Raw genomic sequence first — 16,433 nt, 5'->3', positions numbered from 1 at the left:
GATAGACATCTGTGTGCTCAGGACTTGATCCATATTGAAAATGACAGAGAACAGCTTATACTTAGTCTGTGAGTTTGGGTCAGCGTAGGAGCCCAATAGCAGATGTCTGCCCAGGGGCCTCAATTAGGTCAATCTAAACAGGTCTGAGCTCCTACAAACATAAATACTTTAATTAGGATTTCGTATGATACACGTAGAAATGCAAAAAAAAAAAACACTGAAGGCGTTATGTTGTGTTGATGTCTTTCTCAGTTTCACCACTTTTACTTTTTTACAATTACGAGTCTTTATAAGCTCTGATGTCTTTCTAAAAGCTCGTGGACTAATTAAAACAGCATGTTATTTGTGGTGATCTTCAGATGTGGCAGGGACGGCGGTGACCCAGGACTCCTTAGGGTCATTAACACACATGAATGCAATGAAGCCTTTGTTTGGAGAGCAGCAGTAGTCAGTTGTGGTAGACTGACCCTTTGACCGCCCCATCAGCTGTTTGCCCTGCAGAGTCACCACAAGCGCCCCTGCCTCCATCCCAAACATCCTCTATTGCTCCACTGGTGATAGTTTTCCTAGATGGCCATACCCGCTGTAAGTGTTTACTGCAGTCCAGCTAAGTACTTTTATTCAGAGCAATGCTTAAATACAAATATGAAGTCCTTAAACTTTTCCTGAATGTTTCCGCTTTAGATTGAGGTTAATATTGTAATTCACCCCATTACATTTCATGGATTTAGTTAATATTCAGAGTTAACTTTATATATATATTTTTTTTCTTTCCTGTGAAAACCACACATCCCCACATGTGTCGACTCTTTGTGGAAAAAGCTAAAGCACTAAGTGTTCCTGTATGAGTTAATAAAAATCCTACTTCTTAAGCTAAATAAACCCTCCTTAAAAGCTGAAAACATGAGTATTTTCATTTTGAGCTCATGAAACGTGGAGTTTTTGTGATTCTCACTGCACAGTGTTGCAACAAATGTGATTATAGAGTATGCTGCTTTGCTGCAAAATAATCTATCCAACAAACTGTATTGAAGTTGTCAAAAGGAGCTCAGCCTTAAACAGCAGTAACATGTGAACTACACAGTAAAACGAATCTAAAACAGAGCAAAATACACTGACAGGGTCCATTTACCCACAAGTTTTCATGCATAAAGTACAGCTTTCTGATACTACTTCCATAGTTTTACTTAATAAAGGTTTTGAATGCTTAACTGTCACTTACAGGGAATATTTTGATCTCCCATAGTCTACATCTAGGTCTTGGAGTACAGGGTGGGGAAGCAAAATTTACAATATTTTGAGGCAGGGATTGAAAGACAGTGTATGACCAATTAGTTTATTGAAAGTCAAGAGAATTTATTTGCCACAAGAAAATTGACATAATAGAAAATGTTTTTATTCTATGTGTCCTCCTTCTTTCTCAATAACTGCCTTCACACGCTTCCTGAAACTTGCGCAAGTGTTCCTCAAATATTCGGGTGACAACTTTTCCCATTCTTCTTTAATAGTATCGTCCAGACTTTTTCGTAAAAGTTTTGCTCATAGTCATTCTCTTCTTCACATTCTAAACAGTCTTTATGGACACTCCAACTATTTTTGAAATCTCCTTTGGTGTGACGAGTGCATTCAGCAAATCACACACTCTTTGACGTTTGCTTTCCTGATTACTCATATGGGCAAAAGTTTCTGAAAAGGTATGGATAATAGTGTTAGGTATGATTATGACATCAATATATGTTTGGTTTCAAAACAATTGACGTAGTGCCTGCTGAGAAAAAACAACTAAATGTTCATTGTAAATTTTGCTTCCCCACCCTGTAAAGGATGGAGTCTTGCGTCTTCAGTGCGCACAGGTATTTTACATGTTTACGCACACGTACAGTAACTATAGTCTACAGAATATTCTCACTTCGGCTGTGAACTTTGACAACTGCGGGGTGTCTGGTGTGTGTTTGAGAGGCTGAGCTCTGAATAATAAACGGCAGCCTCTGTGCTCATCCTCCCCCAAACCATCATTACCAAATCAATGGAGGGAGGCAGAGCGCACTCAGCCTCCACCGCTCAGTCCAACATCTGCAGCGGAGGAGCGTGGGTGGGTGGGTGAGCTGCACTGTCCTGTGGCTTCCGATCGATTCCAACCTCAAGCATAATGGTGTCATTTATGCAAAGTGATGGTCATTTTCTCGCGGTAGAACTTTGACGCACTTTTCAAGCTCTTCCAAGTGGATCGCTCTGATTTTAATTTTTTTTTTTTTTTATTTGGTTGAATATTTTATCAGTGGTTTTGATTGTCAAACTCTCAGACTGATGAATGACTGCGCAAGTGCTTCACATTTTTAAAATAACCCAAGAAGAAAAATGGATAGTTTTGTTTTTTCATGTTTTCTTCTATTTATTAACGAAGCTTACGCACTTCGGTATGGAAACGCCAACAGTCTTCAGTCTTATATGTGAGTACCTTGGTTCATTGCATTTAACTTCTTAATTACTTGTATCTACTCCACATATTCACTGGAGATAATGTTCAGCTCATTTTCTCCTAAGATGTTTTACAGCAGTGCGTTGAAACTGGACCATGAGAAAACTGCTCACCTGTACATGCATAAACTTGTGCCAAAAACTCACACTGACTCTGAAACGGAGACTTTAAAGTTTTTCTGTCTTGTTTTAAGGTGATCAAACTACTTCTAGGAAGTTAACAGATCTCTCTAATAGATGCTGATAGGTTCACTTTACTGTTGTGTGCTTTCATCATGGTCTTTATTGGCCTCCCTGCAGAGTATCACTGTAATTTACATGATTATATACTCCCTCAGTGTGGATGATCTCTGCTGCATTCCTGCCTCTGCCAGAAGCTGTTTGTTAAAAGCCTTTAAATTAAAAGTCCATTTGACAAGTATTTTAAATCCTACAAAATAAATAAGGGGCTAGCAAGTAAATGCCCTTTTTTGTATGTCTAACAATAAGGTCTTTCATATGCAGTTATGTGTACAGCTTGAGGTGATCATGATTACTGCTGTTTATAAGATGAGCAGCTGGATGCTGTCTGAAGATCCCTGTTGATCTCCATATGCTGAGCCTTCCTGTCTGTCCCTGGATCATTACCAAAGGACTAAATGTTTCAAAGATCAAGTTGCACTTTTTGGCTGAGAATCACCTGTGCAGTACACTGAGTGGTGTCAAGACATCAGTGGCACCTCTGCCTTTTAACCCAGACAGAGTTTGTGTAAGGGGGGATGAGACGTCACAGTTGAAGGCTTTTTACCTTAGGGTGAACACGTTAACTGTCTCCTCTTACTACTGCTATACAGTCTCACAGACATACTTAGAAAAAAGAAAAAGATTCATGATCTATAGTACTCTCAGTGTAAATGTTTTATGTCACGTCTGTCTGGAAAATTGTTGCATGTTTTTGTTTTAGTAATTTATTTTGAAAATATAAACTGGTAAGTGGTTGCAGAGATTTCATTTCATATGCTTTTGTTTCCCAGCAAACCTGGCTCACATCTAAACCATTTTGATCCTGTCCGGTTTGGATTTTCTTCTTTTCTTTTTTTTTTTACGTTTGGAAGAGGAAGATATGAAAAAGGAAATCACTGCCACTTTACTGTACATCCCATTCTTAAAAACTTCCCGCTAACACAGTTCAGATGAGTACTGAGTTAAGTTTGGACTGCAGGTAGCATCTTGTACTATGCAGCTTGTTCAGAAAGTTGAGGCACGAGGAATTCCCCTTAAGTCTTAAAAATACCAACGCCAGACATCATAAGCAGCTTTACAGTACACCTCAGCACAGGTAATGCCCTTACATGTGCTATGTTGTTGACAACTAACAACACCTTTTGCATGTTTTGTCCATCGATCTTTGCTGCAGAATTTCTCAGACAGCTCGTAAATCGCCCTGCTGCCATCTGTACATCTGTCAAACACTGCACAACATTTTGACATGCTGAGTATTTTTTTAACCCTGTTTTTGTTCTAGGCCCAATGTGTGTATGGAGAGGGAGGTGACCCTGGTTGCCCAAAGGCAGCCATGTGTGCAGGCCTTCACACGCATGGTTAAAGTCTGGAAGCAAGGCTGTGTGGGCCAGTCCTGGTGCATGGGATATGAGAGGAGGTGAGTAATGCATGCGTTTGTTGTCTGTCTCCTGATGAACCCTCTTTCCTCTGTGTAGTTAAAGCTATCCTTAAACAAACACATCCATCCACACCTGCACGGTATTCAGCACCTTGCTGATTAATCTCTGGCTAGACTAAAGCCTTAATTAATGGTTGTGTGAAGGGTCCATGAGTCATACAACCAAGAAGTTCAGAGAGGACATGATCCTTTACTTAATGGCATCCACAAACAGTATTAAACAAGATGAGCTCTACCTCTTTATCTCTCATGCTCTGGCGCTATAATCACAACATTGAGCCTCTCATACAGTTAAGTGCAAGGTGTAACCCCACTTCACTGGCGTTACCAGCAATTTACCCTACAGACGTCTCTGCAGCCAACATTCTTTGAAGGTGTAGTCTCTGTGCTAACATTTTAGCCTGTCACAGAATAAGTTACAGGAGTTTCTTGCTCTGCCACTCACGCTCGCTTTCTCTGTGTTATTTACCCTGTTACGAAGTCAAAGGCTGCTTTGAAGGCAGTCAAGGCCACAATTACTCGTTGTAAACAAAACATGTTTCCACAATGTGTAATGACTGTGGAGCAATGAGAGGGTACCAAAGTACAGGGATAAGCCACGTCCTCTGAAGTAGTCTGCCAGTCTCACACTTTAAAAAAGTGCTGGGAAGTACTGGGAAAATGTTCGCACAACAATATTCTGAATCATGCGTGAAAGGAGTGGAAGTCATTTGAGCAGAATTTGTTTATTTTATCTAATCTACTCAGAACCAGCTACATGAAACACAAAAATTCTCAAGTCCTGCATATTCTGAATGTCCTTGTGTGTTTGTGTGCATACCACTTGCCATACATTAGCATATTGCACATTATTTTTAGTAATTTGCTTTACCCATTAAATGTTGATTGAGGAGGAACCTTCAGTTCCTCCTCAATCAACATTTATAACCAACATTTAAAAATTTACAGCTGGAGACAAATATATGAATGTGCTTTTTTTTTCTCTTTATAACTACATTGTAATGTTGTTAACTGTTTAGCCAATCATTTTGCTAAATGTGGTGTTGTTTTTAGACACATTTTAGCTACTGTTCCATGAGGACTCACTGGAAATCCTCTCATATTGACAGGACGGCGTACTACACAGCATACAGACAAGTGTACAGACAGGATTATCAGACTGTGTACAAGTGTTGCCCCGGATGGTCCCAACTAAATGGAGAGGCAGGATGTCTATATCGTGAGTATCCTTATTCCTTTCGTGTACTTTTCTGTGTAGTGGAGTGGGTGTAATAGAGGTTAGTATATTTATTTAAATGAGTGTGTCTTTTACTGACTCAGCAGGAGGAAGGCTGCTTCAAATATCACCTCTCCCTTGGTACAAACCTCTGAATGAAAGGTTTTAAGACAAAGGTCAAAGGGGTGAAGAAGTCCTTTGCCCATCCAGACTCCTCAGCAGATGTTATCAGTCAGTGCCATGTCTGCAGTGTCTGTGTCCAAAAGGTTTAGAAGTGAATTCTGGGAGAAAAAAGAATTCTCAAGCGGCAAAAGAACTTAAGTGTTGACATTTGCTCTTCGATTGGATTTGTGTTGAAGTATCTTTATCTGCACGTAGCAAAAAAGTCACTTTACTGCCTCAGAGAGATGTTTAAATTCTGGCTAAGGTCATGACACATGAGATGTGCAGTAATCCTGTAGTTTAAGAACCTGGCCTGATGTTAAGTTAGCACTGATAATTTGATTCAGTGGGAGTTTTCTCTTGGAATAAGGCTGCCTGGCTTATTCAGTTCTTTATACTCCTCTTCCACTGTCTGCATGTCTTTATGAAGCAGGAGCAACAGCCTCTTAGAAACTACAGACTGAACATTACAAGTTTTGGCATAGATTTAGATCTTCCATCAAGGCAGGTCTGCTTTGTTCTTTGTGGTATTTATTTGGCATTTTCACGTTTTAATGCCAGGATTCACTTTCCAATTTGCAAATCTTCCGCCAAAACCAGTTCCCCCAACACTCTTTGTGAAGACACATGTCACTGCACTCTTGGCTTGGCTCCAGCAAAAACAGTTGTATCTATTTTAAATGCATACAAATGAGACTGATTTCTGACCCATTCCAAGACAATGATTTTGGTCAGACTTGTCTAGTGTTGAATCAAAGTATGGGGATGGGTTTGGTTACAGTATGACCATTATGCCATACCGCTCCAAAAACCACATTTCTGGTGTAGCTGCTCATGAAAATCTTGGCTCATTCACTCGTTACATTACACTCTTATGGACTTCAAAAACAGTACCCATCTGCATGAGCTCTTAATTTGGAGATTCCTAAAAAATGAAATATGAATATCCCCTCCTTTTTTTCCAAATCCATGAGCCCATTTATGGAAAAGTAGTTGGGGTGGTCACACTGGCTCTGCCAGCAGCTCATCTCCTTGTGGATAAGCTTAGCTTCACACCGCTGAGACCAAGAAGCCTCCTTTGATGGGATTTTACAGCGACTGATCCACATCGCATAGCCTGCATACCATAGACAGACCTTGGCACAGCCCTCCTGTAAATAGTTTGTCCCCTGTCATGACAAGAAAGTTCCCACTTCTCTGCTCTCTGTGCCCTGCCTGGAACCTAAGCATGTGCTTAATGCCCAGTCCTCACACCCTGAGCACAGCAGGCACATTACTCTCTGGGATAGTCCTGTAATGGGAAGTGGCTGGGATGGGGAGCAGGAGAAGATCCGCTGGATGTGCCTGTCATCAGTGTCTTATTATGGCATCTGTGCTCCCTTCAAAGAGTTCTTTGTTTCCAGGAAGAAAGTTACAGTATTATATTATACAAGGAAGAATTACTCTGTCTGCTCTTCAACGAGTCTGGTTTGTTTTAAAACACTCAAGAACTAATGTCTTAAAGAGACATTCCTCAGGACTGCCTAATGTCTACCCTCACTTAAGCGGACAGGGGGTTTTGGTCTTCTTTTTGCGTGACAATGGCAGCTCTCTTCGACGTAAGGCAGGGCTTTTATCTCTGTAACCAAAGACGTGGCAGCACTTTGAGATGGGACAAACTAATCACCCTTTTCTCTGAGCCATTGAACCAGGATAAAAGGAAGCTCACACCACAATCCTCCCTCTCCCACTCCTGTGCAGTTTGCTATGTACTATCTGTACTGTACCTCAGTCAGCACAATGCAACCTGTAGAGCTGTTTTCAGCAGCATCTACAACATCCAAAAGAAAAAATCTGCTTTGTAAAATGTACAGCTCAAGCAAATCCACTAAAAACCCTCAAAAAGCAGAAAATGGGAATCCTTTGTGTTGAGATAGTGATTTAGTGTCTGGCACTTTTGAGGTTTCTTTCTGTTCCTTGTTCTCGCTCTCCTTCCCTCTGTCTCTGTGTGTGTTCCCCAATAAAATGTCAGCCGAAGGTAATTAGTCTAATGACCTGTGGTTATTGTGAGGCAGTTGAGTGGAACCAAGGGTCTAATCAAGTTGTAGCTTACACAGTGGCAGGGAAGTGACTGGAAGATGAGTAGCTGTTGGTCTTTTTTACCTATTGTTGAGCAAAGATGTCGATGTCTTGGATGGCAGCATTGTAATTACTGTTGTGCTCGCCAACATCTTTTTTTTTTTTGTTTAGCATAATTAGTCACATATTTGGAAAAAGGATACACCACAGTGCAGCAAACGTCTGGTTATTTTCACGTTTTATTCCAATAGTTTATCCCCCTTCTTCTTGTTTTCCGTATTTCCCCTTTGGACTACTATCATCTAATTATGAAGCTCTATGAGTTTTCCATTCACACAATAGATGCATAGAGCAGTTTGTGAATATCTGAGATTTGTTGAGGTTTTAGATTTCTGAAACATAATTGCACCAAGAATAATTAAAGTATAGGGTCAAAGTGATAATAGTTTTTAAGCAGTTCTCTTACCAGGTCCCCTTCCTTAAAGCATTACATTTGCAAGGGTTCTTTCAGTTAGTTTGATGTTGTTGGTTGATTTGTTTTTGGGAAGCAAAGTATTTTGAGAAAACTTTAACAGCATACGTTGCCAGAATAACTGAGGCTGAAGTGAACCATGGGACAAAGACTTGGACTTACCAAGATAAATAGAGACTTTTTTTTTAGATATTCTAACTTTTACTATATCATCTTGTCAAGGTTTCAGTGACTTTTTTCTTATAAAAGGTGCCAGGTGATTTTTAGAGCCAGAATGTGGCATTTAAAAAAAAAAAAAAAACTCAATGTGACTTTGCATCAAGACTTAAATTGGCTTGATGACTTTCTGGTTCTCCTGAAAGTGAAGAGCTCTTGACTTTGTGATGGCGACTTCCGCCACTTAAATGTTTGGAGGACCACTCTATCATTGAGTGAAACCTTTTAGTATCTAAGTAGCCACGGGCTGGCTGAGGATGGAAGGGGTTAGCTGGGAGTGGAAATGGGCAGTTATGTTGAATGACGGCAACAATAAGCTTTGTGACAGGGGCTGAGGGGCAAGGACAATGGTTCGTCCAGTTTGTCGTCCTCGTTAACTGCTGAATAGGAACTGGCCCCCTTTTGTCGGTGGACCAGGCTGGCGAAGGTAGCGACATGTGAAATAGGCCCAGTAATAGAGGAAATGTTCAACTGTCTAACCATGGGTGGTCCATGTGTGTCTTTGTGAAACACAGCAACAGTGTCAGCGGTCATGGGGACTAACATTGGGGACAAAGCTGAACACACATGGACACAGACCCTGACATACGCAGAGAAATTGGCTGAAGTTAACCAATGGAGACTTGAGAATTATACACACTGGCATAATAAAAAAAAAAACTAAAAAAAAAAACATGCCAGTGTAATAAGTATTTTTAGCTAAATTTAAAATGCAGGTACTCTAACCTGTTCAAAATATTCATCCTCTTTGAAAATAAGGATTAATGTGCATTTCTGAGAAAAAAAAAATGTATAGATAGATAGATATAGATAGATAGAAAAGTGTGCAGATTATGACAGGGCACAGAAAACTAACTGTAGAAGGGTTTCTCTAAACATTGTCATGGCTGCTTTGTCAAATTGTCTAACTCAAAGGTATTCAAAGTCTTTAAAGGAAATATGTCAAAGGTTATTTACCATAGCTGGCCCTCTTTTCCACAAGAATTCTTTGAAATGACATGTTCTTCTGTGTTGAAAAAGTGATTTGCTACCTCAAACTACAGCGCGAGGCTCTGTGCGTAGCAATTACGGCACCAAACAGAGCCCTGAACTCAGGCCTTTGTGTCTGTGAATTGCCCTCTATGTGGTCTCCCTCTGGGACACACTCTGGGGGTTAAACAGATCAACGGAGTCTAAACAAACACAGGACCGCCTCAGTTTTGACGCGGGCATCCCCTTCAGAAGCTGTAAGTGTGACACCTGCTCATTGGTTTCCAGTGTCCTGTTGCGAGTTGCCGACCCCTGCTCTCTCTGTCTCTTCTTTCTGTAGACGTCGCTAATCCTCACAGAGAAGGTGTTTTTGTTATGGAGTGGAGGCATTCATAGTGACAGATGAGAGTGAGTTTTATGCCACGCTGCATGCCACATTAAGGAATTATTTCAGGGCAGATTAAGCAGCGTAAGGGGCTCAGGATGGGGGCGGCCCAAAAATGCCCTGGTTAGCTGCCAACAATCCTGTGTGTCTCACATCTCAGAGGGGAATGTACATTCCCTTGTTGTCACTTACCCATGTTACACTGAAGTGACTCTGAGACATGTCTGACCTTTTACTTCGCTGCTTTTTTGGTAATTTAAAGCTTTTTCAGGACAATTTAGGAATGTCTCATTAAGTTGATCTCTCACAGCTGGTGGCAATATTATTGTCCTGAAGAATTTGAATCGAGTTGAAACTACAACTAATCCTCAAAAATGAGTTGTTTTTTTCAGTTCATCCATCACCTGTTGCTTTTTCACCAGATGTAAATCTCCTCGCATAGAAATGGTAATGTAACTGAATATTGACATTGATACAGTGTATTATAGCTTCTGAAGCAACACTGTCCAAAGTTCTATCTAATCTAATCTCAAGGAACTGGATGGCATTGTGAATGTGAACTAGTCTTCTGTTTGAATATTCCACAGGCTTCAGTGTGTGTGCATCAATAGATCTATTACCCGTTTAGCACAGTGACGTGACCATATTAGATGTTGTGTATTAGTATATTCAAGGTTGCTGGAAGTCTTTACATTATGCAATGGAGATGTTATTAATGTCTTTTTGAGGCTGTGTGCATGTGTGGGTTATTTCTTGTATACTCTGTGGATGGTCCAACTGTTAAGCAGGTGGCTGAGGATGGGGCTTTCACCAGATGACAAGCGGATGTTTAGGCTGAGTGCTGGTCTCTGAGGAGCCCCTGAATCTGCTGAAGGATGTAGGGAAAATTACGCTGGCTCATCTGTGATTATAAGAGAAACCACTTCTTCATATTTATCTCCTTTGCCTTGAGAGTACTATTTCCCAATACAGTTATTTTCATAAAATTAAGCAACTATTAATTTTCACTGCAAATTTTGAGCCTCTAAAGTATCTGATGTGGATCTTTAGAATTTGTTTTTCAGCATTTTTTTGCAACTTGGCCATTGCAGCTCTTTACAATGTAACATGAACATATTTACATTTTTTGTCAAACAGAAGTCTTAACCCCAAAGAACGTCAGTTTACAATCATTTACAATCACTTAAATATGTTAACTATTTCATGCAAATATGTGTTGAATAAGTTCAAATTATGCAGATGTTTCTGTTAGAGCATCACATTGACCATTATGTCCAATAAATGATATCAGAAGGTCTTGCGCTTGTGTGATGATTAGTCCTACTGCCTCTGATTGGCTCTGATGGGAAAACAATGCATATTTGGCAGATGGCGGTTAGTTAAACTGACTTTTTTTTTTTTTTTTTTTAATCCTTTTCTCACTATATGGACTTCTTTTTCACTACCAGTGTCCACATGTTGCCATCCATGAAGAGCAATGATAGACATCAATCCTCTGAACCTGTCGTCACTGAGCACTGTTCTCTGCTCATAAGAGTGCAAACAACAGGCCTGGCTTAAACAGCTGTGTCTTACCTCACAGTGTATTACACCCAACACACATCAGATAAGCATATAGACTTGCAGACTGCAGCTGCTATGCTGTGCTGCACCGTGCACGCACACATGCTTTTAGATGATGGGCTGTCATGATTAATGCGAGTACTATTGATTCATATGCTTTAAGATACCTTGTAGTTTTCAGTGTATATGCCCTGGGTTCTTTGAATTTCATGTCATAACGAGCAAAAGCACTTGAACTTCTGGGGATTTATGGACACGGGGCCAGTGACTTCAGGAGATAGATGAGCCTTGCTCCTCACCCCCTGGCTTTAATGTTACTCCATGACTCACTGAGACGCAAGACCACTGGTTGTGACAATAATCTGAAGTTCACTTAAAGAACTAGAAAAGCACTCAGAGAGCCCAAACCTCCGCCAAACCTCCGCTCACCACCAAAATGTAATCATTTGTTCCTTATACCAGTATCAACATTTCCTGAAATTTTCATCCAAATCCGTCCATAACTTTTTGAGTTATCTTGCACACGGACAGACAGACAGACGGACAAACCAACACCGGCAAAAACATAACCTGCTTGGCGGAGGTAATAAAGGTTTTTCTCAGGTATCGTCTGAAGCGTTGTAACTCTGATTATGTGGTTATTTGGTGAAAAGCCAACTTCTCTGCTCAGCCAGAGCCAAGTGGTAGATTCCTCTTACATTGGTTAGTGTGAATGGAGACGAGTCGAGGTTCCTCTTTAGACAGGAGTTAACAGGCTGATGATAAGGCTTTGATAGAAAGAGGTCAGGGTTTGAAACAGCAGATGTTGAAAACTCATGACACAGCCAGGTGTTTGTGCTTCGCTCACCTGATTTTTTTTTTTTTTTTTCTTCTTCTCCACCTGCCTGTGTGCATGCAGCTGTATGCAGCTACGGTGTATGCTTCAATGGAGGACAGTGTCGGGAGGGATCCACCCAGCTCTGTGACTGTCCTGCAGGGTTCAATGGGCCAAGCTGCCAGTATGGTGAGTAGAGATATCCTCTTAATGCACTGCTTTCACATATCGTTTGAATTTTCGCTGTGCGTTCTGCTTTACATTTCTCTGTTCTTTCTTTTGTGCTTTTTTTTAATTCTCATCCTTATATCCACGATGCTTGAAGTTATTTTTAGCTTTTTCCCCCCATGTTCATTCTCCACCATCATCAGATTATACATTAAGTTCTTTTGAAAATAGTACAATGAAAGTACAAAAAATGAAAACCTGGTCTCAACATGAACTGATTGAAATTGATATGAGCTTGTCATTTGATTCAAAACACCTTCTTTGGCCCTTTTTTTTCTTAGACCTTAAACTTCTGATCCACTTTTGTCAGCGCTCCAAAACTCCCTACTGAACTCTTTTCGAGTGATTGCCTTTCTCTACAAGTGAAGGGGAATCTCTTCACATCAGCAGTTGGCCTCTTTACTTGCAGCCCAAGTATTTTATCAGCAACTCCATTGTTGAATTTGAGATGTTGAAGTAAAACAGTGGAGGATTCTGTTGTTTTTCAGATAACACCACACGACAGGAAATTCCTCTTAGTGTCAACTTTTTACCAGAATTGTCCATGAAATATCCCATTCAAAATGACCTGCTAGACAGGCTATGTTGCTTAAGTTAAACCCAAACTGCATTGAAAGCTGAAAATGACAATCCTCTTGTTGCCATGACCTGACTTTGCTTGTGTGTTCAGGATTTCACTCACACCAGTGCACACTCCATTTGCACATAATTTTTCTCAAGAGGTGTCTCACTCAGAAACTATAGCTTCATGACAGCTCTCACACTATACATTCACTTCCTGTTTGGCTTATTACAGAACTCATGATCCAGCTTTTGGAAATCCTGCACTGACAGCCCCTTATATGATCACAGCTCTGTGTGGTTGTTAAGCTGACCTGGGTCACTTTCAATTACTTTAATGCTTGAATGAAAGCCATAATCGTTAGGATAGAGGATCTATAGAGACACATGCCCAGTGAGGTGCTGTTGAGCACACTGTAAGGTCATCGGGCACTGATATTATATTAGACCCCATGTCTTTAATGGAGTTCCTGAGAAGATTGAAGCTGTCTATTAATATGTTTGCTCAGTAGATATCATGCACAACCTGAACACGTAAGCTTAACGCGGATCTACTTGTGCATTTTAAACAGAAGATTAAGTATGTGTAAATGACCTGTATAAATCTGAACTGTTTTTGAGGGGCCAGACATGTATGAAATATACAGTGCAGTCAGACTTGACCTGTTTTACCTTATCTGTGACTACATTGGACTAATGTAGTTTGCATTCTTATTTTTAAATGTTTAATATAATGTTAATTTTGGGTGATGTAGAAATCTGATGGACTTCCATTATTCATTACACTCTGTTGTACCACCTGTTGACCTCCAAGGTGTGTAAGAGCAGACAATATCAACATTAGTTCGGAGCAATTATTTAAAATAAAATTTTGAAAAAGAGGAAGTCAAAAGAACTTGCCATGATAAATGAAACATTTTGATATTTCAGATATCCCTTGGCCAACAAATAATAATGGTTGTCTGGTACAGACTCTAGCAAAATCACAAAACATTTATTGATATTGTTTTTTTTTGTTTTGTTTGTTTTTTTGTGAAATACAGTATTTGACGAAATAATTGCAACATGATTTGTTTTGCATGCATGGATGTGACTGCAAAATCACACATACTCACAGCATAGTTGTGTCCTGTATGTCCATCTCCTTTATGCTTCTCTTACTTGTGTGAACAGCCTGCAACCAATCTACTCAAAGGGACTTGATATTTAGTGAGCAGACATTGTTCATCTTTTCCTTTATATCTTTGGTGTTTTTTTTTCTAGGCCTCTTAGCATCTCATCACCATAGTTCTCAGTGTGGTTCCCATCTGGCGTTCTAGTTGTAGTGTTTGATATCAGTGCAGACATTATCTACCCCCAATTTCTTTCCCACATTGTGATCCACCAGCATTGTTTTGTATTCTGAATGATACTTGTCATCAATGGGCACCTAGGGGCCCTTGCTAGGAGAGAGCTATGCAGAGAAACCACCACACCCAGATCCTCCCTCTATTGAAGGCTATCAATCCGTAAACACTTTGGCAGTTATATTGCACTGTGATTGGCACTGAATGGGATACTGAACGAAGGGTGAGGGGCTGCTCGTGACTCTGTCTAACAGGGGCAGCAGTACTTTGGATGATGGGAGTTGTAGACGCAGACGCTACTACACTCACAGCTGTCTTTTTTTGTGGTCCTGGTCTGCATATGCCAAATCCAGGTCACGTCAGAGACCTCTTTGCTATGCTATCCTTAGGACACTGAGGGCAAAGGGGATGGCTCATTATAGAAAGACTAATAACATCACTACCAATGAATGACTGTTTTGTTGGATGATGGCACTGACATATAGTTTAGCCATTATGAAGAACACACTATAATGGTCAGACACACACCACTTTGTTGTAATTCTGTCACATTCTTTAGTTCTGAATAAATAACTGTGGTGGTTGAGGAGATGAAGAGCGCACTGCTCAAATGAGCTGCTGTTACGATTTGGTTACTGCTGCGGTCCACATGCTTCATACAACTGTCTGTCATGGCTTGTTCTTTCGTGACATGTTTACCCAAAACACTGAAGCCACAGTGGAAGATGTGGCTGCGGTTAAATGCATGGGGCCGTGCTTTACTTAAAGATTCACTCATCATTGAATCACTTTAGATGACTTTGAGCAGTGTGAGCATTCCTATGCAGTCGGATGTGGTGATATCCCCTTGAAGCCCTTTTGATGTGGTTTGTCTATGTTTGTGTATGTAATTGGGTGTGTTTATGTATTTTAAAGGGGCCAATTAGTCCTCTGCTCTCAATAGTTGTCTGAAGCTGTCATCTGTTTTTGCTTTTTAGTAGCAGTGTGTCTCTGTGATATAAAAGACAATAATTGCATTTTTTTTGTGTGTGTGTGTGTAACTTTGAAATGGCATCATCTGTCAGTAAAGTGAGAACTTATGTCTGGATACTATTTTAGTTATTTCAGTAACTTTGATTTATTTAAATGGGTGACAGCTTCATACCTTTCAAGCCATGAAAACTTACACGATCTGATGGATTACCTCATTTATCAGTTGCATGATATGACGTGACTGAAAACTAATTGATTATGTGCCATATGCCCCGTGTAGAGCATTATCCTTTTAAAAAGACAGACCTACACCCTACAGTATAATGAATGTTAGTGATTTGGATTGGTTTATGCAAGACTTCATTGTTACAATGATTCATGTGCAATTTTAAGTACTTAAAAATGCAATTTAAAAATGCATACATCACAACCTGAATAAATATGTATATATTATGTGGATTTATTTTAACTTTATTCTTGTGCACATGCAAAGTGGCAAAGTCTTTTGTATTTTAGTTTTTACATTTTATCACAGTACACGCATATAATGAATAACAAATGTAACCAGCTGCACACACTTACAAGTTTATCAATAAATGCAAACAGATTTGTATGAAGAGACATGTTTTCATGGGGAAAAATATATATCTGTGAAGTTTCAGGCTCATGTGTGCAGTGTATGCATTTTAAAAAATGTGTTCAAATGGCTTATCAATTTCTGGTATGAAACACTATTTAAAATTGTATCTTCTTATATAATTATATCAAGTGGATTATATACAGTACCATGCAGTAGTCTTACTTATGTTGTACAGGTAACATAGGTAGGACTCTGTATGGTTGTACAGAACATAATACCTATTTCTTAGTCTCTTTATTGAAATACTACTAGGAAATGGTGTGAAATTTTATGCACAGCATTTAAAACAGTCAGTATTTAGTGTGATCTGTGTGATGACAAAAAGTAGCCAAAGCAGTCAGAAGAATTGGACATGTGTTGAATGAAAACTAGCGCAAAACACCAGAAGATTAGTTTAGTGAATCTCATGTTTGTATAGAAGAATTCAATACATGTTAAGTACAGAGGGAGATCACACTAAATACTGGACACTTCAGTTTTTTCAGAAATTCTAAATTCCTGTTTTTAAGGCTGTTCTACATTTCAGGTGTGTCTGCTTATAGTGACTGAGAAATGCATATATATATTATAATATATCATAATACTCTAGCTAAAATGACAAACCTACTAGTGGCATAAAACTTTAGCACAGTACTGTATGTGTGACGAGTCTATTTCCTCTCCATATTTTGTCCTTTATAACACCATCCTTTC

At 39.7% G+C, this 16,433-nt stretch overlaps 1 protein-coding gene across 1 annotated transcript in view; it reads left to right on the top strand.

Moving 5' to 3' along the window:
* The first annotated feature begins 2,112 nt into the window (after positions 1–2,112).
* Positions 2,113–16,433, top strand: part of megf6b (multiple EGF-like-domains 6b) — a 63,796-nt gene continuing 49,475 nt past the window's right edge. Inside the window, exons 1-4 of the mRNA XM_030133920.1 lie at positions 2,113–2,450; positions 3,983–4,117; positions 5,248–5,357; positions 12,078–12,182. Coding sequence (XP_029989780.1) covers positions 2,359–2,450; positions 3,983–4,117; positions 5,248–5,357; positions 12,078–12,182 — 442 coding nt within the window. The 5' untranslated portion in view covers positions 2,113–2,358. The remainder of the gene's footprint in view (positions 2,451–3,982; positions 4,118–5,247; positions 5,358–12,077; positions 12,183–16,433) is intronic.

The sequence above is a fragment of the Sphaeramia orbicularis genome, chromosome 5 (assembly GCF_902148855.1).
Source record: "Sphaeramia orbicularis chromosome 5, fSphaOr1.1, whole genome shotgun sequence".
NCBI lineage: Eukaryota > Metazoa > Chordata > Actinopteri > Kurtiformes > Apogonidae > Sphaeramia > Sphaeramia orbicularis.
The sequence above is the reverse complement of the archived record's forward strand: the minus strand, read 5'-3'. Positions and strand labels throughout refer to the sequence as shown.